Source organism: Hippocampus zosterae, chromosome 14 (assembly GCF_025434085.1).
Source record: "Hippocampus zosterae strain Florida chromosome 14, ASM2543408v3, whole genome shotgun sequence".
Taxonomy (NCBI): Eukaryota; Metazoa; Chordata; class Actinopteri; order Syngnathiformes; family Syngnathidae; genus Hippocampus; species Hippocampus zosterae.
In genome coordinates this window covers 17,570,249-17,594,555 of record NC_067464.1, presented here as the reverse complement: position 1 = coordinate 17,594,555, position 24,307 = coordinate 17,570,249, and the positions used below count along the sequence as shown (strand labels likewise).

At 41.9% G+C, this 24,307-nt stretch overlaps 2 protein-coding genes across 3 annotated transcripts in view; both read right to left on the bottom strand.

Moving 5' to 3' along the window:
* Nucleotides 1-5,569: 5,569 nt before the first annotated feature.
* On the bottom strand, nt 5,570-10,118 carry LOC127614476 (creatine kinase, testis isozyme-like). The gene is made up of 8 exons (XM_052085809.1): nt 9,849-10,118; nt 7,812-7,999; nt 7,584-7,738; nt 7,383-7,515; nt 6,412-6,583; nt 6,224-6,347; nt 5,956-6,145; nt 5,570-5,858 (listed from the first exon to the last, which is right to left on the bottom strand). Exons 1-8 carry the CDS (start codon nt 9,869-9,871, stop codon nt 5,680-5,682), a joined length of 1,164 nt encoding a protein of 387 aa, XP_051941769.1. The 5' UTR covers nt 9,872-10,118; the 3' UTR covers nt 5,570-5,679.
* Nucleotides 10,119-12,308: 2,190 nt separating this feature from the next.
* Nucleotides 12,309-24,307, bottom strand: part of alk (ALK receptor tyrosine kinase) — a 386,248-nt gene continuing 374,249 nt past the window's right edge. For both annotated transcript variants that reach the window (XM_052085650.1, XM_052085651.1), the window contains exons 26-29: nt 20,760-20,861; nt 20,334-20,468; nt 17,876-17,966; nt 12,309-14,953 (exon numbers count right to left, since the gene is read on the bottom strand). In XM_052085650.1, coding sequence (XP_051941610.1) covers nt 13,955-14,953; nt 17,876-17,966; nt 20,334-20,468; nt 20,760-20,861 — 1,327 coding nt within the window. In that variant the 3' untranslated portion in view covers nt 12,309-13,954. The remainder of the gene's footprint in view (nt 14,954-17,875; nt 17,967-20,333; nt 20,469-20,759; nt 20,862-24,307) is intronic.

Here is a 24,307-nt window from a genome sequence, read left to right as displayed (position 1 = left end):
AGCAATTTCCTTGGAAGGAGCCTGTGCCTCCCACATTCAATGCAGCCTTTCGACCTTTTAATACTAATGGCATAAAATCCAGCCTGCAGTACCCTTGTTTTCAAAATTGAACATTACACTGGTCAATTTTCTTTTTTTGTTTTGGTCGAAGTAATATGTAGCCAGAAGGTGACATCCCTTACTGACAGAAACAGGATATTTGTGGGTCTGAAAACTAAACATATTAAGTGAAAGCTGCACCGCAATAGCACTCTGTCACCTGCAGATTTTAGAACTGAAGTTTGTCAACATTTCATTAGCATAACCAAGACCTCAAACTAAGAAGAAAAAAATACTCCCACTAAACTCTAAACTTTGTCTGTGCTGCTTTCTCTTGATCCAATGTTTCCCTGTGCGTCTCACATTTGACAGGATTTGTTATGTGTCACCATCTGTCAAAGTCATTGTGACAACCTACCAACTCCCGCACCACCTTTTTTGAGTTTCCTTCTTTTTTTTTTTTTTGGTTCAACAAATCTGTGAAGTGTATGTTGGAAAACATCATGGTGAACATAAGATTATTTTGATATATGTGATGTAAGTTGAGGGGTTCGTTGTTTTTAATGGATGGCTCTACTTTATGGCAAAAGGAGAGATTGATTCCGTTTGAACACGGCTCAATTGAAAGGAGAAAAAAAAGGACGTCTGCGCCGCAGTACTAAAATCATTTCCTGCTTCCCTTACTTTAACAGCCAATCAGAAGCCATCAACATAAAAACATGTTGAAGCGATTATTAAACAACACAATGCAATTTAGGTACCGGTAATCATAACATGAAATAATACGATGCTCAAACATAAAATCACAATTAATAATATAACAACCTTCCAGTGGCATGAAATAAGCTACAGCCCCCAAATACGCACCTACGAAATAAATTTGTGAGTAAATTGAAACAAGATCATCAGTATTTCAGTCGTCTTACTACTGGTGACACTTGTGTGTGGTGGCGCACTGTGACATTTTTCGAACGTAAAATGGGTGGCTTGGCTCACTCAAGTTTCGGCAACACTGGTTCAGAGTGCACCCTGCCCCTAAAGCCTTGTATCTAAAGCTTTCCTCAAACGATAAAAGATAACTCAGTACCGTATCACGGTGCATAAAGTTGCACCGTCTGCTGTTTGAATAAAATCGAACAAAAGTGATCCCAAATGAAAAACAAAGGAGCTCATGAAGACCGGGGAGCAGAACTGCAGTGTGTTTTCTTCGCTCCACTGGCACTCAGAGAATTCACTTTGCTATCGCAGCCCCTGTACATTGCCACAAGATGGTGCTATATTACAGCTAGGCCATACAGCATAGGTGTAAAGGTCAGGGCCCGGGGGCCAGATCTGGCCCGCCACATAATTTCATGTGGCCCGCGTGAGCAAATCAATAATGTCTAGTTCCATGATGCTTGCTAAAGTCTGAACCAAAATTTCAAATTGTCCTATGTAATCCACAATAACAGTGATTATTTTTGACTTCTGATTTTAAAACTTGTTATCCATCAATTTGTTGTGCGCTGTGTATGTAATATGTGGAGGTGATTAAACATTTATATGGTTTCCCAAAATTCATAATGGCCCTCGAAGGGAAACCGTAACTACAATGTGGCCCGTGACAAAAATGAGTTTGACACCCCTGCCATAGAGGGATTGGTGGTGGTGGTAATGGTGAGGTTATAATGTATCTCCATCAGAAATCTGTGTTGCCCCACTTAAGCCTCTCCAGCATCTTATTTGATATTGTAAAATATATGTATTAATTACTTTCTCAGCCCCAACCACCCTCCCCGTTTAGCCCTGGGAGAGATAAAGCCTGGAGCCGAAACTGACTGAATTATCAGTGTCCATGGTTTGACAACAACCGTATTTTCCACACTAAAAGCGCACTGGATTATGAGGCGCACCTCTAACAGTGTTGTGTCCAAGGACCGGCAACCCGAGGCCAAGGACTTGACTCCGAGGCCAAGGCCAAGGACTTGGAAAATTTTCCGAGGCAAGGCCAAGGCCAAGGCCAAGGACTTGAGAAATTTTCCGAGGCCAAGGCCAAGAACCAAGGACTTGCCTCCAAGGCCAGGGACCAAGGACTGATTTTGAAGCTGAGGCCTAGCCTGAGGCCTAGCCGAGGACATGTATAAAACAATGCTATCATACCACTTGGCAGGTCTTCATGATTTGCAACACCCCTCCATCATAACCCCTTGCACTCCCTAACGCTTGAATGAAGTGTTTTTATTCAAAGAGTAGAACAGTCAGGGTATGTGTTATTTATACTGACAAAAACAAAAGAGCATACGATATACATTTATGAATGAATGTTTTAGTGCAGTAGTTTCTTACTGTGAAGTAAATCAACACTCAACAGGCATGACACGGCATGGAAGACAAGTTGAGAAATGACTTTGCATAGATGTCAATCACTGACTGCAGAAAAAGCGGTAATCTCTGCAGTGATAATTTTACCGGCAGCGAATCCTCAGGCCTGCTCCTGAATTATTTACATTTTTGCAACATTTGTTTATAATTGTATGTATATGTTGTTGTTTGCGTTATTATCATGTGCAATTGAATAAGTAGACAATTTCAGAATTCGAAATTTGGGACGCTCTCAATGCATAATGGGACTCATACTTTTCTGATCAGCGAGTCCCTGGGACTCGCTGCCGGTAAAATTATCACTGCAGAGATTACCGCTTTTTCTGCACTCAGTGATTGACTTCTATGCAAAGTCATTTCTCAACTTGTCTTCCGTGCCATGTCATGCCTGTTGAGTGTTGATTTACTTCACATTAAGAAACTACTGCACTAAAACATTAATTCATGAATGTATATCATATGCTTTTTTGTTTTTCTCAGTATAAATAACACGTACCCTGACTGTTCTACTCTTTGAATAAAAACACTTCATTCAAGCGTTAGGGAGTGCAAGGGGTTATGATGGAGGGGTGTTGCAAATCATGAAGACCTGCCAAGTGGTATATAAGATATCCTTTATTTGTCCCACACTGGGGAAATTTACAGCCTCCAGCAGCAAGAATGTGGGTAGAAAGAAGAAAAAACAAACAAACACCGTTCAATTAAGTGCAATATAAATACAAAATGGATAAATCGCAGTGCTATTTACAATTGTTTTTCACAACATATAATAATAATAATAATAATAATTACCTCGAACAAACTGATTTGTGTTGTGCGTGTGGGTAATTTAGAATGTTCCAGAAATCTGAAAATTGACCTTAAGCGAATATCGACTGCATGTAAACATAGTCCGTGATGCTAATCAGAGGACACAACTTGATTGAAAATGTCCCGATGGACTAATTATTTTAAATCTCTTCTATGGAAACAAAATTGTGGTCCTTGCCTGTTTCATGAGTTAGTTTAAAAACAAACAATACATCTTTGCTGTCTGTTATGTATTTATTTATTTAGCTACTTCATAAAACAAATGGGGACAGCCAGAAGTCTTTTCTCCACAGTAGTAATGACAAGGAATATAAACTTAGGGAACCTTCCGAGTCATCCAAACCGTCTAGAGGATTGCTGTCAACTCCCATGGATGATTTCCTTCAAAGGTATAACTTATTTAGAGGCAATGCTCCAATTGCCTCTTCAGACATGCTCAACTGTTTGGCAGCGTTGAAATGCTGCACCCAGCATGGCTGTTGTTTTTTTCCTTCTCAACAACAGATTGATCCAGTATGGGTCATTGCACTGTAGGGACTCATACTCTGTGAAAAAATAGGTTACTGTCGAGGTCCATTTTTGCTCTCCAAGGCCCTCTTTATATGTACCCTGTAGGGTTCACAATTAGACCCCTCGGTACAAATAACTACTGTTTACGGTTAGAAAAGGGTACACTAATGGTCTAAACGGGAAAAGGGATTATTTCTGTACCTTTGGGTTTGCATGTACAGTAAAGGGTACAAACAAGTGCAAGGCCTATGCGAATGCCTTTCGAAAGAACCCTCCGTTGTATGGAATGTAGCTTAAAGCAGTGCTTAAAATGGTACTTAACAGTATGGACTGGAGTACCAGCACTTCCCAGGTTTAGCTTCCAGCAATCTGGGACTTTTTACAGCATACCAGGAGTTCACATGAGCCTTCAATACCCTCTCTTGTTCTATCTAGTACTTCCCAGGATGCAGTTTGACATGCAATATTGTACTGAGCTTTTTCCATCCCGGGGTCATTATTCATTATCGTTGAAGTGTGTTTATGGTAGCCGCAGGTCATTCAATGTGTATCTTAACTGCCGCGTTAAATTTAATGGTTACAATGACTTTAATTTTAGAGCTTTTAAGCGACATTTCCAGTATTTATATAGCCCTTAATAACGACTTCACAAGGGCTTCACAAGCTCTTGTTTACAATTAATGACATCTCCTGATCTTAACCCCCAGGAGGGCAAGGAAAATTTCAAAACACCCAATCTGGGGAAAATTTTGAAACCTTGAGAAGGGGCTGCAGATGGGGGAATCCCCCTTACAGGATGACCAGGCTGCAATAAATGTCGGGTGGTCAACATTCGACACAATAATGTACAATAGTTAGAATATAAAAGTCCATTTAACAAGATGAAAATGCTGCAGGGAGATGCCTGAGGGACCCCTTGAAAACACCCAGTTGGTCAATGAAGATATCTTCAAAACAGAGTTCAGAACAGTCTGCGAGTGGCCGACCCAGTTCTTGTCCAGCTCAGTCGTTGCAAATCCTGCCTGTATCGAAAGGAGCCTAATCCATACAGTGACATCCAATTGGGTCACCACCACCTAGGGAGGAGGGGGAAGGACAGAGGAAGCGGCAGATGTGTAGGGTACGATTGTGGCTCTGGACTTCCTGTGAGTTTGCATGTTCTTTCCGTGCCTGTGTGGGTTTTCTCTGGGTACTCTGGTTTTCACACATTCCAAAAACGTGAGTGGCAGGCTAAATTGTCCCTAGGTGTGAGTGTGGATGGTTGTTCGCCTGTGTGCCCTACAATTGGCTGGCAAGAGGTTCAAGGTGTCCCCCGCCTACTGCCTGAAGACAGCTGGGACAGGCTGCAGCACCTCCCGCGACCCTTGTGAGGATAAAGTGGATCGGAAAATGGATTAACCTAACCGCAAGGAAATTTGCAAATTCTGCTGCCGCAACCAATTGGTGGTCGCTTGTTGAGTAATTTTTATAGCTGCCGCGTTGCTCGCAATTTGCGGCTCCCGTGCCTGATCTAGTCTTGGCTCCAAGGTCAACCACAATAAAGCAACATTTTAAAAATATCTGCACACAAAGGAAAGAAAACGGTTCTGTAAGTGTTAAACATAATTGAGTTGCGTTTTAGAAAACAGATATGAGGGTCCAATGTGTTCAATTTTAGCATCTGGCAGGCAACTTTCTGCATGTCTGTGCCGTTAGCTTTTGCATATAAAGTCAATCTGGACATGTCAAACTGGTTTGTGCCCATCATTTTCGGGAACCATTTTCTCTTACCTCCAGGTGCCACTTGCTTCACAAGGACAGACCCAAACCATCAGAATTAAGCCAGTAGCAATCATACCTTGACTTCATGTAAAGCACACAACTACAAGAGTTTATTTCATTTTCAAAGACATTTCATAACATCCAATCCCTGGTAGGACAAGTCATCTTGATTCTAAGGGAGGGTGGGACAAGATGGTTCTACTTCTGGGTGGGCATTAGTTCCTCGATGGACTCCCCTGCCTCAAGTTTCTTTTCCATCTCCACTAGCAGCTTGACACCATCTACAACCATCTGCACCAGCTCCACCTCAGAGAAGCCGAGTCTGTCGGCATTTGAGATGTCGAAGACGCCATCCACGGCATCAGTGTCCACACCACCTAGTGGGTACATTACAATTGACACAACTTGGCGAGCAAAAGTTCAGGGACCAACCCCGAATGACTTGAAGAAACACACAATAAAACAAAACCATACCAGTTCCACGTTTCTGCAGCCTGAGTCTTTTGAGAACCTCTTCAAAGTTAGAGTCCTTGCTCATGTTTGGGAGCTTCACATGCACACCAGCACGTAGACCAGTGCCCAGGTTGGATGGGCAAGTCAGGATGTAGCCAAGGTGCTCATTCCACATGAAAGAAAAACCTTTGTTCTTGAACAAAGACTCAATCTAAAAAGCAAATTGTCGCATTATTCATAGCATTCAACTAACCTTTCATCAAAACAATTTCAGTGCGTTTGACCAAACCTCTGTGAGTCCGGTGCAGAAGCGGGTAAACACTTCCTTCAAGTTACCGCCCTTCTGCATTGAGATCACTCGCAGATGGTCCTCTTCATTCACCCATACCAAAAACGTCTTGTTCTCATTATGCCTTGAAAGACAAAACATGTTTTTGACCTTCTTTCCATTTTCCCGTACATAAAAGAGCGTCTCACCAGATGCCTCTGGCGTCAGGCCAGTCACGGGCCATTCTTGAGGCCAGCAGCAGAGGGGACACGGGCTTGTCGAACAGCAAGTGGTCGTCAATCATCTGCTGCTGCTCAGCTTCTGACAAGTCTCTCAAGGAATAGTACTTCCCCTGCAGGTCTCCAGTTAGTGAACCCAGGACTGCAGAAAGGGTTTTTTGGAGTAATTTATGGACTAGGGATGGACAACTTCATTGCTGTAGGGGGCTGACATTTTTCATCAGTACTACTGACCACGCACTTCCTAACCAATTGTGTGACAAAACTTAATTTGAAGGAGCAAAATAGGTCCTCTTAACACATTTCATTTTTCAATGCACATTGTTGGATCTTTTAGATCCAACAAAGTCCAACAACAACATAATGCAAAGGGTTCTCTTGCGCTAAAAATAAAGACATTCAAGGACGGCACAAAATTGCTCAACAACAAACCAACATGAAGTACAAGAATTGAATTTTTTCCACAAAGAGGTCAATTAACCCAAAATTTTAATGAGGTACTGTTTGTCCTACACGTCAATCCAAATCTGAAGATTTTGGCAAACTTTTAATAGTATGGCAGTGTAAGACCCCAATATAAGTGCAATTAAGACATGTCAGCCATCTATTGGTGATTGGTGAGATTACAACTTTAAACAATAGTCAATCGCTGCATATTCACTGTTCGGCAACTGAGGATTCTCATAATCAACATCTTTTCAGTATTTTTACATATTTTCATGTTCATTCATGTTTTGTTTTTCCCCTCCTTTTTTGGTGTGGTTTTCCCCAATTTTCTCCTAAATCGCATGGAAAAGGAACATTCTGTTTCATTTTTTGAGAATTAAGAAAATAGAAAAAGTAATAATGGGGAGGTAATTATCAAGGGGCCACTGTGAAGAGTGTTGCTGCCACTTGGGTCATCCCTGACACAAAATGCAACCCCACTTGTTTTTCTATACCTTCAACAGAGAGCTTCTCCACAGCACGTCTCTCTCCTCGTCTGCAGAGTGGCGGCAGGCAGAAGCCACGGACACTGCGGCCTGTTCGGACTCTGGAGCTCAAAACGTATTCCGGGTCCAGATCATCGCCCCCCTTTCAAGAAACAGAACATTTGTGCTTATAGTCAAAATCAGCACCGGATGTTACGGGTGATTCCTTACCATGAGATTGTCTGGATTGAGGTCAGTTTTATGCATGTCTGTTGGTTTGTATCCTCCATGTCTGTCCTCAATGACGAGGTCAAGCAGCTCTTTGAAGACTTCATATGACTCCTCATCTCCAGCCACACAGCCCACAGTCATGATGAAGGGGTGACCTACACACATCACATCATGCCGCATCAGACGACGCCATATTTGCATGCTCAAATGGAGCGGGGCATGACTTACCTGGATTATCCACGCCTGTCTGGATGACACCGTCTACAGTGAAGCCATTGGGGGTGGTCCGATCCCTCAGGGTTTTGTACATGTCCATGTTTAAGAACTTGGCCATGTGGTTGTTGTGTTGACTGAGATCTGGGAACTCGTCCTCTGCCGTCAGCCCCTTGAGCTGAAGGTTTGCCATTTTTTGACAGCTAAACACACATTTACAAACACAGACGTGTGAGTGAGGCTCGAACATGTTTTTTTTTTTCCCTCGCAAGGCATAGGAAACTAAATGCTAATTTAGCATGCTAATATGAGAGAGACTTTTTTATTAATCGTGATAATCGACATTTAGAACCGAAACTGGTTTGCAGTAAAACAGAAAATATTTTTTAAATCAACATTTTTAATACAAATGCCAACACTGAACATAATTTAAGAACCTCTAAGCATACAATAGTTTCAAAAATTTGAGCAAAGAGTACACGGAGCTTCCAATCCCAGCAGCATTGTCTTTTGGATGAAAACTTAAAATAGCTCCGTAAAATTTTCTCATCAATACCTTTCCACTGAAATGGTTTAATTAGTTGTTTTAAATTCAAACAAGAAAGGACAGGGTGTTCCCCAGGCTCAGTCGTGTCTTACAAAGTTAACGATTACATGTTTAAACCCTTTTAGGGACAGCGGTTACTAGAGTAGAAAGCTATTCACGTTTTCTCTTATTTGAATCTTCAAGTCACAGTTGTGCATCAACCACTACAATGGACCCTGATGTGTGCTGCCATCCAATGCCATAATTGTTTTGCATGCCTAAAGATGAAGAAAAACACTCGAGAAAAAAAAATCCTGAAGCGGGTTATTATTATTTGTGCATGGAAGGGGTAAATGTTATCAAGCAGCAGAATTTAAAAAAAGAATGCCAATACCACATGTCGTAAAATGCCAAATATGGTCGCCGTCTATTCGAGCATATATGTGGACGAGTGTAGCCTGAAACATCATACATCAAAGTGTGTATAAAGTAGGCAGTTTCTTTTGCAAAGGCAAACTGTGCTCAAAGTACATACTGTATTAATATATATATATATATATATATTGGACCAACAAAAAAAACATTTAGGGTAATTGTATAATCCTCTGAACATTTTGTTGTGAAGAGCCAGGAAAGAAAGAAAACAATTACTACCATTTTGCTTCGAAGGATTCTACAGAATTACACAATCGAGTACACAGAAACACAAAGGGTATAGTGTGCTCAGAGATGCAGCCAAAGGGCCAATATTATTCCGGGGTTTTATGGACTGCTCACATGAGTGCCTCTTGATGGACCAGATGGACTGGCCCATGTGTGGACAAGTAATGGGCGCAAAGCTCCACTTCAAATCGGATGCCAGAGAATCAGGACCGATCACCAACCTGCCATTTTTTTTAAGACAAGCACTGGCTAGTGGCTACATCTTTACACCGCAGTGTTTTTTTATGCAGGACAATGCTCCAATATGGCTAACCGGTAAAGGCCTTAAAGATGAAAGAATAATGACACGACTTGCCTCAACCCTCTATTGACAATGTGCAAGGCCCTTCGTAAAAGGGATTTACGTTATAGGAAAACCGTATACTTCTCTTGACGCTTGTTCCGAAAGGCTCTTGTTGCTTCTACACAAAAAAATTGGATCAAGAACCTGACCAAGATACTTGGATGGCAGGCTTGATATTTTCTTGAGTCTAATTTACATATTGATTTTTTAAAAACTTATTTTCATAATTCTGCACTCATAACTGCGCATGTTATCCAAAGCTAAAACCTATTTACATTTGAGGCGTGTACGGTTTGAAATTGACCAAGAGCATGTAGATATTTAAGATGACTCCTCAAAAATTGTTAGCAAGCAACCCATAGAAGCAGAATGGTGATCGTACATTTACAGCATGTTATGGTATTTTTCTGATGTATGTGACACCCTTACCATGCTATATTATTTCAAGAAAACCCATTTAAATCGGGAGTTTTCATCAAATACATCAGTTGAGCATCCCATTTGAAACAACACAACTTACACTTGGTCAATAGTGTCTGACATGTTTCCGCCTTCTTTCTTCACAGATCCAGCACGACTACTGTAATAATTTAAATGCCACTCTCCTGAGATGCACAGACGTGTTTGTCCAGCTCAACGTTTACGTGCACGCACATAAACGCACGCATACAGTTATATACATCCACGTGTGTGCCTATAAAGCCAGGTCGTCAGCAGCATCAAACTCTGTGATAAACGTGACAAAACACGACGCGAGCGAATAATAGAAAGACATCGTGTAGTCGACGTTCGCTTTGTGCAGCAACTTGTTACATCCTGGCGTCATTTTCGTTGTCTTGACGGTAAAACTAAATTCTTCTGAAAAAAAAACAACGACTAAACGATGATATAACCGCGGACGCTCACCATCGCCTGTTTTTGTATAAAATGGGTTAAAAGCGTGTTCGAATTCAACTATCATCCTCATTTCAGCAATTTATGCGTGAAAATGAAAAGTCGATGGCTACAAGCGAACGAGATCGTTGTGGATTTACACTTCCGGGGTTAATGCGAACACGATTGAAAATGTATTCACACGGTTGCAAATGTTTGCCGAGCGACGACAGGGATATTAATCCTTTTTCAACATTGTGTAAATCATCGTTGATAGTGTGAGACATTTACATAATCAGTGTCTAAACTCATGACATTTTACTTATTCACACTTATTGACAAAGTCAACCCCCCCGCCCCCAAATAAATATTCTAAAGTAGGATTTGTTTTTCAAACTTCAGGTGCCAAAATGTCCATTTACATATGTATGTCCCAAATTATGAATTATTTTCTCTGAAGATGCATTTTTTTTTTTGCTGGGGGGGCGTTTTTCTCCTGTTGCGTTGTTTTTTTTAACTAACGCAAATGCATCGAAGCATTTTAAGAGTAGCTTTTTTTGTGTGTTCTGGTACAAATAGGACGTCCGTCTTTGTCATTCAAGCCATACAAGCTGCGTTTACCATTCATGCCACTGAAACAAGGCTCACAATGTTACAATGCAACAGAGGGTTCTGAGCTGAAGTGCCAGGAGGAGAAAGTCATTTTACATTCACACAACGGCATACAGCAAAATACTGGAAAATTGTGTTATTTTTGAGTTATGTATTAATTTGTGAAAGTGTTGGAACTAGGGGAAATGTCTTTACTTGTATTATGAGAACAGCGTGGTTGGTTTCATGAGTAAAAAGGATCATTTTTGCACAACCTGGAGAGTTAGAAAATTTGAAAAAATAAAAAATAAAGTCGGAAGTTTGCTGTGAAGCTTTGTATGTCCTCAGCATCATATACGTTTGTTACCGTGCATTTCAATGGGTCAACACCATTTGCTCTTTCAGTACTTCAATCATTTTAAAATAAGACTTTAAGTGTGTTTGTTTCAGCATAGGAGACGGTTCAAAATGTAAAAATAGGGGCAATATTTAAAAAAAAATGCACTTCAGCTTCACAGTGGAGAGGTGCAGGCCTTTCCGTGTTGAGTTCACATGTTCTCCCCGTGCCTGCGTGGGTTTTCTTCGGGTACTCCTGTTTTCTCCCATATTCTAAAAACATGCGTGGAAGGTTAATGGAACACTCGAAATTGTCCCTAAGTGTGAGTGTGTGCACGGACGGTCGTTTGTCCATATGTGCTCTGCGATTGGCTGACAACCGGTTCAGAGAACCTGAAGACATCTGGGATAGGCTCCAGCACCCTTGTGGGGATAAAGCGGATCAGACAATGGATGGATTTTTAAAAAATGCTAAATTACATTACTGTAGTATGTGTTGTTTTTTTTTACACAAGTGACGTTCTTATCAAATTACCTGAAAAAAAACCCATACATGTGACATTACCATTGGCAATTATACTGTGTTCAAACATGGTAGACTACACTTGGCAGCAGCTTCAACATGATACGGCTGCTCATGCAACATGTTGTGTAATTCATGTTGTTCCTCCCTACAACAATTATTGATAACCTCAACCTTGTCGAGAATTGCAGGATTTCAAATGGATTCAGGCAGAAAAGTTACATGATGACATTTTAGGTACGGTTGAGTCAAGCATGTAACTGCAAAGGCAGTGTTGCCAACAAAGCCGTTTATCAATATTTAGCGGCCATTTCTCAAAAACATGATTTGCATCAAAATAAGTGACATGAATGGTGTTATTGGCGATGGCGACATCGACCTTTCCATGCCTGGAATGCACATGAGTCGTGTTTGCGTGATGCCACCATGGATTGAACAGGAGGAATGTGAAGTTGTGATCGTTGCATAGCGAACCCCCCCCCCCCCCCCCATAAAAAAAACAGTAACATTGAATGAGTTTGTCATAGGAATCATGTTTGCCTTCTTAACAGACACTTCCTTACGTATGCCTTCACAATCCATTTAAAGATACTGAATCTCTGTTCATGACTCATAAAAACCGACATTTTTTCAAAAACAAAAGATTCAGGAGGAAACTTAGTAGATAGTAATTTATTCTTTTTGGTGACTGTCTTCCCAAGGGCAATATACAGCATTTACCAGAGCCATAGTACAATATTCTTTAATTACATCATTTACAGATGTGGTTCATTAGATCTTTGTACATTAAAGAATGACAGATGGCCAACAAGGGATCACACCGTGGAGAGAAGGCATAGTCAACATACGTATTAATTGCTCCTTGACATGCGACAGCGGCTCGTTGCTTGACAACAGATGGACGGGGACACGCTTGCCAAATACAATCAAATGACGTATGGAAGAAGTGACAAACACGAGTCACTGAAATCAACTGCTCATGGCTCTTTCTGTCAGACTTGAAATGGAACAGGAAACTCAAAATGTTAACCAGCGTTTAATAAAAGGAGCAAATGTAGATTCATACTCATTTGTATTCCACAACATTCGTTCCAGTAATAGCAACCCCCACCCAAAAAAGTTACAATTTGTAAATGTCAGAGTTCTTTTGAGATTGCACATTTGAAGGTGAGCACTGAGTCAGCAATATCCACTCTGTTCGTATAACGACACGCAAAAACATAAATAGGTTCTTTGTCTTTTTTTTGTTGTTGTAAAAAGCCACAAAAGAAAGAAGACCTCGGCCTTCAACACAATGAAGTCATGAACACAGCATGTGAGTTTGCGATGGGCTTTTACACCAGCGGGGCTGACTTCTTTCAAGTTCAGCAACAAGATTAAGAAACGGTGAATCACCTGCATCATCTTGGTTTATGGGGCAACCGTGAAGTATACCAAACATTCCTCTGTGAGTTTTGTTTGTTCAACTTTGTCAAGTTTATAGTTGTCGAGGGATTCTTGTTTTCTCTCGCTTTTTCTTAACTTGCTTTTTGTTGTTAATGCTTTCAACCAGTTTCAAACACGACGTGAGACTCAACTTGGGCAACGGGGATTTTGCTTGTATTATGAGGCTGTTCATTGCTATTTGAAAAGAGCCACATCCAAATAATAAACAAATGAATAAATAAGCAAGCAAGCAAAACAACAAACACATTTGTTTTTTTCGCTTTAGTACAAATATCTTGGTAAATCCAACATGATTCTCAAAAATTAGAAGTCGACTGCCAAGCTTTTATTTTTTTTTCCTGTGTGAAGAATGGGGGCAATTTTAGGGTCCTGCAATAGAAATGAAACATGTGGCCGGCAGGAGCAACTTTGAAATTGGTCTCCTCCGTCACTCGAGTTTGTGAATCAAAGTCTGCAGTCGGCGTACTGGAGAGGTTTAAATCAGCGTAATCGTCCATTCCGGTGGCCACCAGTTCCTGATGCAGAAAAACTTTACATTTAATATTTGCTATAAATCCCATTCTGTGAGGTCTCAGTCATGCCTATTTTGCGATGAAAAAATACATTTTCTGGACTCCAAAACTAGCTTTTGAATTCAATTTGCCCTCCAGTGTTTTCTGATGTGCTTTCAAGTTCAATTGGGGATTCCACACCCACTGGGTTTCTTATAATAAAAGCTTAATGGACTGAGCTCTTGCTTATGCTTAAAAAGTTATTTCCAAATCGGAGGGAGAAACCAAAGGACGGTAAGACTTGCTGACACAACTTTTGCTGTTGTGTAGTGTCGGGGAGTGAATGAAGCTGCACAGGCATGTCGGCTAAAGCACAGTGGCGTTGTGACCCTCCATTCTGGGCAGCCGGGTGTCCTGCACCGTCCCCATGGTGACTAAGAGCGGTCGGCTGTCCTCCGATAATCCGGGCCGACCCAGGGAGACCGATGTAGGGGTCCGCTGGTGGGCTGCTGATGCGCTCTGTTGGGAGGGAAGGAGCGGAGGAGGACTCGCCTCCAGCGACACGCCTTGCTCCTGGTAGCCGTAACCGATACTCCCGCAGGGGAAACGTCTCAGTCTGTACAGGGGACCTGAATCTAAAAGGAGCTGGGACTGGTTGGCTGGTGGTGGAGGTGCTAACAGGGGTCTGCAAAGACCCTGCGGCGGCGGCTGCTGCTGCTGTTGATGGTGCAGCATCTGAAATTGGTGCTGATGTTGAAACTTATGCTGGAGACCCAATGAACCAGCCACTTCAGCCACAGTCCGTCCCACGTGCTCCTGTCCTTCGCCGGGCACCCTGGCACTGGTGCCGCCCACACCCAAAACCCCACCCACGCCCCCTTGCCGCTGCTGCTGCTTCCTCTGTAGCTGCTGCAGGAACCACGAGCCGTACGTAGGGTTCCAAAGACTGCTGCTCTTCCCACTGTGGCTCTCCTTCTCTCCTGGGTGACCCTGGTTGAAGGCCAGGTTGATGTGGCCCCCCTCTGGGCCTGGCTGGGTGGACCCCTTGGCAGTGAGTGCGGAGGTTGCTGCGGAGGTGACCGTGGCAGCCGTCGTCACGGAGGTCTGTGGGTGAGGTTGCTGATGCTGATGGAGGTACGCTTGGGCCTCGGACGCCATGTTCGTCGCGGATGCGTGTTCGGCTCCTCTATGGCTCTCCTCTGAGCGGTAGCGCGGATGTGGCTGTGGAAATTCCCCATCAGGCACTTGAGCATTCACCAGCACAGCGGCGCCCGAGGGATCATCAGTGCGCCTGGGTCCACACTCCTCTTCCTCCTGGACTGGCCCATATTCAATAGGCAAGGGCACGGTCACCACATCCGGGTCCTAAAACGTTCATGTTAGAGGGTTAATGATAATAATTAATAATATTAATAAATAATGAATAGAGGTTTTGCCTTGCGGGGCAACTGTTTTTGATCAATGACAGACATCGTGATACCTACAAGACCCAACTTGAGCATCTTGGTTTTGAATTTTCCGTCACCCAACTTAATGTTGGGTACAATGCGGCTGCAATATTATTTTGTTGTATTTATCCGTCACACCTTAGAGGCCGGTCCCTGAAAATATTGCCTGACATTAAACCGGTCCATGGGGCAAAAAAGGTTGGGGGCCGTTGCATTAAATAACTTTTTTGTTGTTGTTTTTTCAAACATAATTTCCAGGGTTGGTTTGATAAAAATACCGAGCAAGGAGTCCCTCCCACCAGCTGGGATAAATGCAAGCTGAAGCGCAGCAAACTCGAACCCAATATAAGCAGTGGAAAATAAATAAATGAACGTATTGTGGGCTGTGTCACTTCCTTTCTATTCAGTTTTCTGACCGCTTTTGTTTTGCATGTCCCATACGGACTTAAATCTAATCTCAACACTTTCCGTCAAGCTTCTGGCTTTGTCTCTTACTTTTCTAAGGCGTGCTTTCTTCTTCTCAGCGGACATTATGTTCTCCTTCATTTTATTTATTTCTTATTTCTCCTACAGGTGTTTTTTTTTTTTTTTTTTTGGCGACAGTGTTGAAATGTTCAGCAAAAAATGTGACCCAGAATGCTTTGTGCTGCATTGAGCAACACTTTCTCCTCACCATAACCTTCCGCTTTCCAGTAGGATGTGTGAGCTGTATTCATGATGTCTTCGTTAACCCTTTCAGGGACAGTGGGTACTATAGTGGACAGCCAATCATGTCATCAGGTGATCATTATTGGTGCATGAAAGGGTTCACGACTTAGCAAAGGCAATGAAAGTTACCTTGAGGCACCCCATATGGTTTTCTTTAGGGTGTAATACGGGATGTGTCGAGTTGGGTTGCGGCCTTTATCGAATCAAGTGGACAATGATTAAATGGGGCCCTGTGTCTTCACAGCGGAGGCTGAATTACTGTATTATCATTATCATCATCGATTACTCTATGTAAACCACGAGATACTTTGTCTCGATAATTGTTGTTTCTGCTTTTCAATTCCAGCGAGTGGATAATAACATGTATTTATTATCTGATGCAGAAATCACGATATGAGTCAAGGAAGACAACAGACAATAAATCGCCTCACAGTGGTACCTCTTCTTACAAACGTTTCTTCATACAAAATGTTCAAGTTAAAGAAACGTCTCAAGAGGAAAATATTGCCTCTTCTTACGAAATAAATTTCAAGATACGAAAGGTACAAACACATTATGGGCCACTAGTTGCAGCTCTGAGTTTCCTGAACGCAACATACTTATAGCTGCTTTGCCATTGGCTATTACCGAGCATCATCCTGGCATCCCATTGGCTAAGAGGGACTGCTGCCACAAGTCTATGTGTATAGTTGTAGATGTGTGTCTATGCAGCGTCCTCGTCATTTGTCCCTTGGGCCATGAGGCGTTCCGATCTTTCCGATCGTTTTACGTAAATGTGAATCACCAGGAAAACGTGTTCACCAGTTGGGTGATCGCTCACTATGCTGTTTGCCTTGGACATTTTCGAGGCATTGTTAAAAATCAAACGTTTTACAAAACGCCGGGCAAAAAACACTTCTGAGAATATGAACTAAAGAGGGCAAAAAAACCAAACAAAAAAACTAAACGATGAGGACACATTTAAACTAGAGCTGTCAGTTTAGCGCGTTTTTATTGGCATTAATTTAAATGAATCTTAACGGGATTAAAATTGTTCTCGCGAGATTAACGCGGCTCACGTCACAAGCGGATGTTACGTTGCTCTATAATACACCAGAACAAAACAACAAGCGCGCTGCAGAAGTCCACGCCCATGTCTGTTTTGCCAGCCACGGCAGCATGAGACACCGAAAACGGATACTTAAAGAGTTTATGAATGGAAAGTGTACTTTTAAAAAGTTGCCCGATTGCTCCACTGACAAGACCAAAGTTATCTGTTCTTCTCTCTCTCTGTGTATCATGCAGGTATAAGACGTATGCCACTGACACGATTGTTACTTGTTTGGAACTATTTTGTGTGGAAGGTTACAGTGTTCTGCGTCCATGTAAAAAGAGCGGGTGGAGCTTCTCTGTGTTTGCCTGACTGTGTTAGGGGGAGTGACCCCCCCGCCCCCTCCACCGTTCAGAATGGTTTGCCCCAGCTGCACGGGAAAATGCGTGCGCTTTTTTGTACGGCGGGCAGTTTGGAATACAGCGGCACATAATGAAAGCTGGTGTCCGGTGTCTCGTTATTCTTCAACAAACATACAGAAACAGACTGCTGTGTTCAAAGTAAACTTGAGAAAAACGAAGTATGCAACCATGGTTTAAATCTACTATAGGCTGAGTACTAGTTTACCTTAGATGTGCACTTTATAATGTTATATTGCTCTGTTTTGATTTTATTAAAAAAGCTGTTAAAGCAGCTGTAGTGTGACAAAACATTGTTTTCACTGTTGATGGATAGTAATATTGTGTGAGAGATTATGTGTGAATAACTGCTCCAAGTGAAAAATGTTCATGTAAAATTGAAAAATCGAAATTGTTATTTCAGTAAATATTTACTTAGGTTTTTTTTACATCATGCACAACTCTCATTTATTGTGCAATAATATTTTTGTAACATTTATTTGTTAAAAATTTTATGGATTTTTATACTTTATAAAACATTTATGTCTGTATTTTGGTGGGCTTTGAACGGATTAGGGCATTTACATGGAAAACACGTCTCTACTTACAACATTTTCCAGTTAAGAAATTTCTTCCAGAACCAATTAATTTCATAAGTAGAGGTACCTCTGTGTTCAGTTATCATCAAGATCTCTTTTGTTACCTGCACGCAGTAGTCAATTCTCTCCAGGATAGTTGAGAAGTTGGGTCTGTCCTCAGGTTGGTGCTGCCAACTTTGAGTCATTATACGGTACCTGTGGATATGCAAGAAAGTATTGAAGAGACATGAACTCATTGTTGCAATGTTCATGAAGATAACTGGAAAAACCGAAGATGTGTGGCGATTCTGAGCAAATGCTCACCTAATTTGGATGCAATATGTCATGACCCACAAACAGGACAGAAGTTATGATTGTGTGTTATTTTCATTTTTATGAATCTGTTTACATCCAGAGACAACCAGGCGCTTTCTTTTCCACGGATGGTTACCCACCACAAAAAGCGAATGTGTGAATTAAACATCATTTCAGTATGGCGGGGACTCATGGCTAGGGAATCAAACAGGAATTAAAATGAAGCAGTCTTACTGAAAATGTTTTATCAGAATTTTGTTTTCTGTAATACTGATTTCAGCATTATTCATTTTAACCAACCCACTGCACAGTTTATTTGATCCTCATCAAAAACTTTGTTTGTCATCCCCCAACCCTTCATATTCAAGTCTCTAAAAAAAATCTCTCCAAGTCTGTACATTAGTTTTATATGAAGCCCTTCCCGAGTACAAATGAAGTAATTATCGCAGAAGAACAGTTTTTAATATGTTCTCAAGGACATCAATAATGGCTGCCTCCTCTCATTATTTCATTCAATTGACTTCTCTCAGATTGGAGATGAACTCTGCGGTCACCACACTGTCAAATTTTGACATCTGGCACCAGTATTGAATATTTCAATTTTTCCCCCACATAATCAAGGCGGGTTGAAAGGCCATTTGTCAATCAGTGTCTGTCCAATAGGTCCTTTCTCATAATAATGTTGAGCCACGATGTTGGTTCACATGCTGGAGTTCTTTTTATTGGATAGTTGCAGCAAGTACAAAACTCAAGGAGTGACAGAGCTACGTAGCACAGAATCCTAAAACAGTAATAGCTTCTTTGTCTGCCTCAATGGCCTTTAAAGTGCTTCTTGGATTGAGCTTCGAGTACCACATCGCTCATGAGAACATTGCACTTTTGTAATCCTGACCAACTTTTGGGTATGTCAATCTCAAAAGCAGAATGGGTAAGGAGTCTTATGATGGTGTAGAGTCGACAAATCCCCCAGTATGACACAAACATTTTTGCCACAACCGCTTTCATGGCAAATTGGACAATATGCACGCGTATAGACATTTATCTGCCTGTCTCTTTCATACAGAACTTGCTCAAGTGGGCCATTGCAGGTTCACACAGCCATTTCGACTTCTCACAATGTGTAGTGAAAATTGCTTTCGACACAAAATGGTTTGGGCAGGCAAGTCTACACTCGCCACCACACTGGGGGTGCTCCGACACCTCCCAACCTGCATAGGTACACACAGAGCAGCCAGCCGTGAACAACAGTAAAAAAACAGGGTTCAGATTCCCTGTGTCAAAGCGGCTTCTATTTATGACGAGATCAAGGTTACGAAGTAATAATAGCTTTGGATTTGTCATTAAAGTTAGTTTTCATTTTGTTTTGAAATTTCGTTTTTGTTTTGTAGATAGTTTTAATTAGTTTTCAGAGAGTGCTTGAGAGTTTTAATTAATTTTTTGCTTTGTTTTGGTTTGTATTAGTTTTGTTTTAAAAAGGTGCATTTCTTGTGAGCACCGTAATTATTGTGCAGTAAAAACTCAACAATTGTTTAAAAAAACATTTTAAAAGGAGCCATCCATAAATCAAATTAAGGGACAGTGAAACTCCTCTACAACGAAACCTAGATGGGCGAAAATACCTCCTAGTGTGAAAAAATTTTCACGCATTAACGCCATTCCCACTTTCCTGCCCCCTATACAACGAAAAAAAACCCTGTTGCGTCATACTAATTTTTTTTTCTCTGCTTTTGCCTCGTGACGAGATTCACTACAACGAAGTGTAATCCAACAGCGACCTCTACTGCTTCGTTTGGAAACGGCAAGAGCAACCACCACACTTGGAATAAAAATAAAGAGTACACATACGTTTGTGTGTGCGTGTGTTGACATCTGAGATCCAATTTGCTACAGTGAAAGACCCCCTGTTGTGAAAAGTTTCTTGCTGCAAACATGATTTCGTTGTAGAGGAGTTTCACTGTACTGAAAACTCTCCACGGACTTTGAGGTACATTAAGTGCAGTGAATGCTTATCAAGTTTGATGCATCACAAATGCCAATGGCTGAAATAAAGCTAGGATGGACTTGCTTTCCAGCAATTGTTTGCCAAGTTGACAACTTCTAAGGGGGATTCTCATTCAAAAGTACTCTACGCCACACACTAAAAGCCACCTGCCCACTTTCATTTAACTGTCAGTCATAGTCAAATTGGATGGACCGATGAACAGATTACACCACCATCTTTTGCATTGATATGCAACAAACACTGCATGTGCGTTCAGATTTACGTACACAGGCCCAGGGCAGTTTTTGGGTGGGTCCATTCTCCCACCGTTGGTTACAAAGTCCAAAACTTCTTGGTTACTCCGACTCGGATAAGGCATGTACCCCAGTGAGAAGATCTCCCAGAGAAGAACCCCAAATGACCTGGTGATTATGGAGGAAAAAAAGAAACAGGGTGAAAAGGACAATCAAGTCATATCACAAGCGCCATCAAAGCTACAGCTATAAAGGATAACGAGGGGATTTACAAGAGCCAAGATAAAGACTTTAAACAACAAAAACAATCTGAGTTGGGCACGCTGAAGGACAGAGGATTGAAGGGATCACAGACATCGACAGCACAAGTGCGAATGCAAAACATTGGAATATGGCATGAAAATGATGGCGGGTTTACCTTTGTGAATATTTATTGGGCAGAGAGGATGAGGTGCTCACCATGTATCAGTTTTTGATGTGAAGATGCCCTCCATGAAGGCTTCAGGTGGCATCCACTTGACTGGGAGCATGGCACGACCACCTTTCCTGTAATAACTTGCTCTACACGCACGCACACACATACACACACACAATTATGCAATCAGAAATCATAAAACAATGAAAACCAGAGTTACTTGCTTTGACTGTTGCCATAGCAACAGCCTTAAACAGAAGGATAAAAGAATCCTGACATGCATAATTAATTCTGAGCTGTCAGTGCTCTGATCCAAAAGCATGATCGCATTGTATAAATATATCGGTAAGGGGAAGGCCATGAGAAGTGCCAATCTATCAAGGGAAAAAGGCGAGGGCATTTTTTTTTAAACGTTTTTTTTGTCTGGGCTGGGTCTTTGCCATTTTTAACGTTGTCTTCCTGTTCTAATTGTGAACAATGTTGGAGGTCCAAGCCTAATTCATGCGGACCTGCTTGCTCAAAGCACCCTCTGAGTGACGGCCATGACTGATCACGCGGCTGCCGACCTTGGTTTCCTCCAAGAAGAATGAACCCGCATCAACATCTAAGTCACGAGGTGTCAGCTAGAGGGGTTTATAAGGACAAGTCTTCGGATCTGGATTCAGTGGTAATCGTGATGGGAACTATCGATAGCTCGGCGACTTGAGAGCCGCATGCATCTTTGATCCTTCTACACAGGGCCTCTGTTAATTCGACTCTCAAATGTAATTCTACATTTAAAGGTTATAGTGCTCTTGCAACATGAAAGTAAAACATGTTAATGAATTAATTTTTTTGTCACTCAAAACATGTGGCACAACCACCAATGTGTGACACCTGGCGTCATGATTTATTGTGCGATTTGACTGCCAATAGTTATACCATGGGTAAATCTAAGAAAATAATAGTTTCAGAAAAAAAACAGAACATTGAATGATGCATGCCGAACTATATTAAAAACAAACATTGTTCACGCCTCATAGACGACAGATGAAGGTGTCGTCTACAGCTTTGACGTGCCGATTCTGCATTGAGGCTCAGGAACAAAAATCACATTCACCAGGTAAAATAACTACCGGTACTTTCATTCACTGTCATTCGGCATAATATCTCCAGTACAGCGTATTTTAAGCGATGTAGTGCTTTTTTTTAAATTGAAGCTGACAGCTGAGTGCATGCTCCGCAGCAGTGGACTACATTTGCCACTCAGGGTCGCATCCAAACAAGGCAGGTGGGCATGTGTTCCCTGAACACCCACATCCCCGCACCACCAGCTGGCGATTGGTTTCCGATGGGGTAAAAGTTCATCCACAGCCGCCAACACCCCCCTCCGTTGACGCGTTGCTCGCATCAGGTGCCAACATACCCTTTGCAGGGCACTGGCCCACAGTACACGCAATAAATATGTACTGAACACTTATGCAGATGGCATATTTTGGTTTGCATTTTTGGTTCGACATGTTTGGTTAATAAATTTTTCTGACACATATGAAATTGTATAATTCAAGGTTGCCGTTAATATAATGAATACACGGTGGACAATTTTTGGGGGACGTGAGCTGCAAACAAGCATCTTCTTTTCAGAATTGAAAAATGAGTTCAAACACTCCCAGTCCCCCCCACCCCTCAATCAAAAACATTGCAACTATCTACAGATAAACATCAGGAAAATTTCTTTATGCTCTGCGAAAAACAACAAATATTACTGCAACTTGGGTTTGCCGCACACAGTGTGCTATGACTAAAACAACATCAACTTTTCCACGCACATCCAGTGATTGGGCACCACACATCTAAAAACTGCAACGGAAAAACTGGAAACCTCTATTGGGTGTTGAGACTCCATAAACAATATGCTGTACTGTATTATGTATTAATTTATTTTCTTCTTATTTTTAATTTTTTTATTGAACCACAAAAACATGTTGTGATTGTCATGGAAAAAGAGGATTACTACAAAGAAAGGCAACATTCATTCATTCATTTTGTGATCGGCTTATCCTCACAAGGGTCGCGGGGGGTGCTGGAGCCTATCCCAGCTGTCTTCAGGCAGTAGGCGGCGGACCCCCTGAACTGGTTGCCAGCCAATCGCAGGGCACACACAGATGATCAACCATCCACGCTCACACTCATACCGAGGGACAATTTTAAGTGTTCAATCATCCTGCCATACATGTTTTTGTAATGTGGGAGGAAACCGGAGTAACCGGAGAAAACTGGGGAGAACATGCAAACTCCACACAGGGCGGTTGGAGCTGGAATTGAACCCGGTATCTCGCACTGTGAGGTTGACGCACTAATCACTGGACCACCCGACCTCCAAAGGCAACGTGAAACATAAAAGTTAAAGTGTGGATATTTTGACGAGTGTTGCCAGGGTTTTTCTGCTTTCAAAATAGCCTCCCTGCTATTTTTTTGCTGCCCCCAGCCAGACCGATTGATCACGCTCAACACAATGTAAAGCTGTAGCTGGGCTGATTGAGAGATTGACGTCCCTCTGCGGCAGTGGCATATTTTAACTGCAGTAGCAGTGTTCCGCCACTATGGAGGCGCCATATAAACAGCGGTGCACAGGAAAGGCTTGAAGCAACTACTGAAGAAGAAACAGATCAAATCCTGTTTCTTACCCCCCCCATCTATCTATCGGCATCCTGATTTTCCTTAGTGAATGATACAAACAGGTAAATATAATATTGTGTTTTTTTTACAGCCGAGTATGTCATGTTTATTAAAAAATAAAGTTATCTTTGTGTCAAAGTAATGTTTATTATTTTTAGAATTGCAGATAGGGCAGGGAAAATCTGCCTTTTAATTTTTATTTTTTTTAAAGCAACCACCGAGTCCAGGAGAAACAGAGCAGAGAAATTAATGCATCAAGCAGTTAGAATGTAGTAATTCATGGTGGAGACAACATGCGGAAATTTGGTCTGAAACACAAGGTGTGAGTGTGAGGGTGGATGGTTGTTCGTCTCTGTGTGCCCTGCGATTGGCTGGCAGCCGATTCAGGGTGTCCCTCGCCTACTGCCCGGAGACAGCTGGGATAGGCTCCAGCACACCCCGCGACCCTTGTGTGGATAAAGCGGTTCGGAAGATGAATGAATGAACACTGGTGATAGTGACGGTCGGAATGCAGGACAGGATGAGTTGATGAGGCGCGGCGACATAAATCTGTTTCCAATTAAGAGCATAACGACGCAAAGTCAATGTTTACGTGATTAAAACATTATTTTGTGTTCCTCTTTCCGTATCGTCTTAAAGAAACACATGAGCCAGTAGCTTTGACAAGCACTGGCCAAATCAATTTACCTGACTTAGGCATACCGAGGAAGGCGTGCCTTGTTTATGCTAAAAGCACGGTGCCCCATCACAGCAGGCAATTGCTGCCTCGCTTGTGGGACAGCCATCAAACCAATGACAGGGTGGGCACATTAAAAAGACATGAGGGCCATTAACAAAGCAGCAGCAGAGAAGGACAAACATATTAGAGATGGCAATACCTAAAAACACTCAACTAATAAAGTTAGAAAAACTAAAATAAAGTGGTTTGTATAGA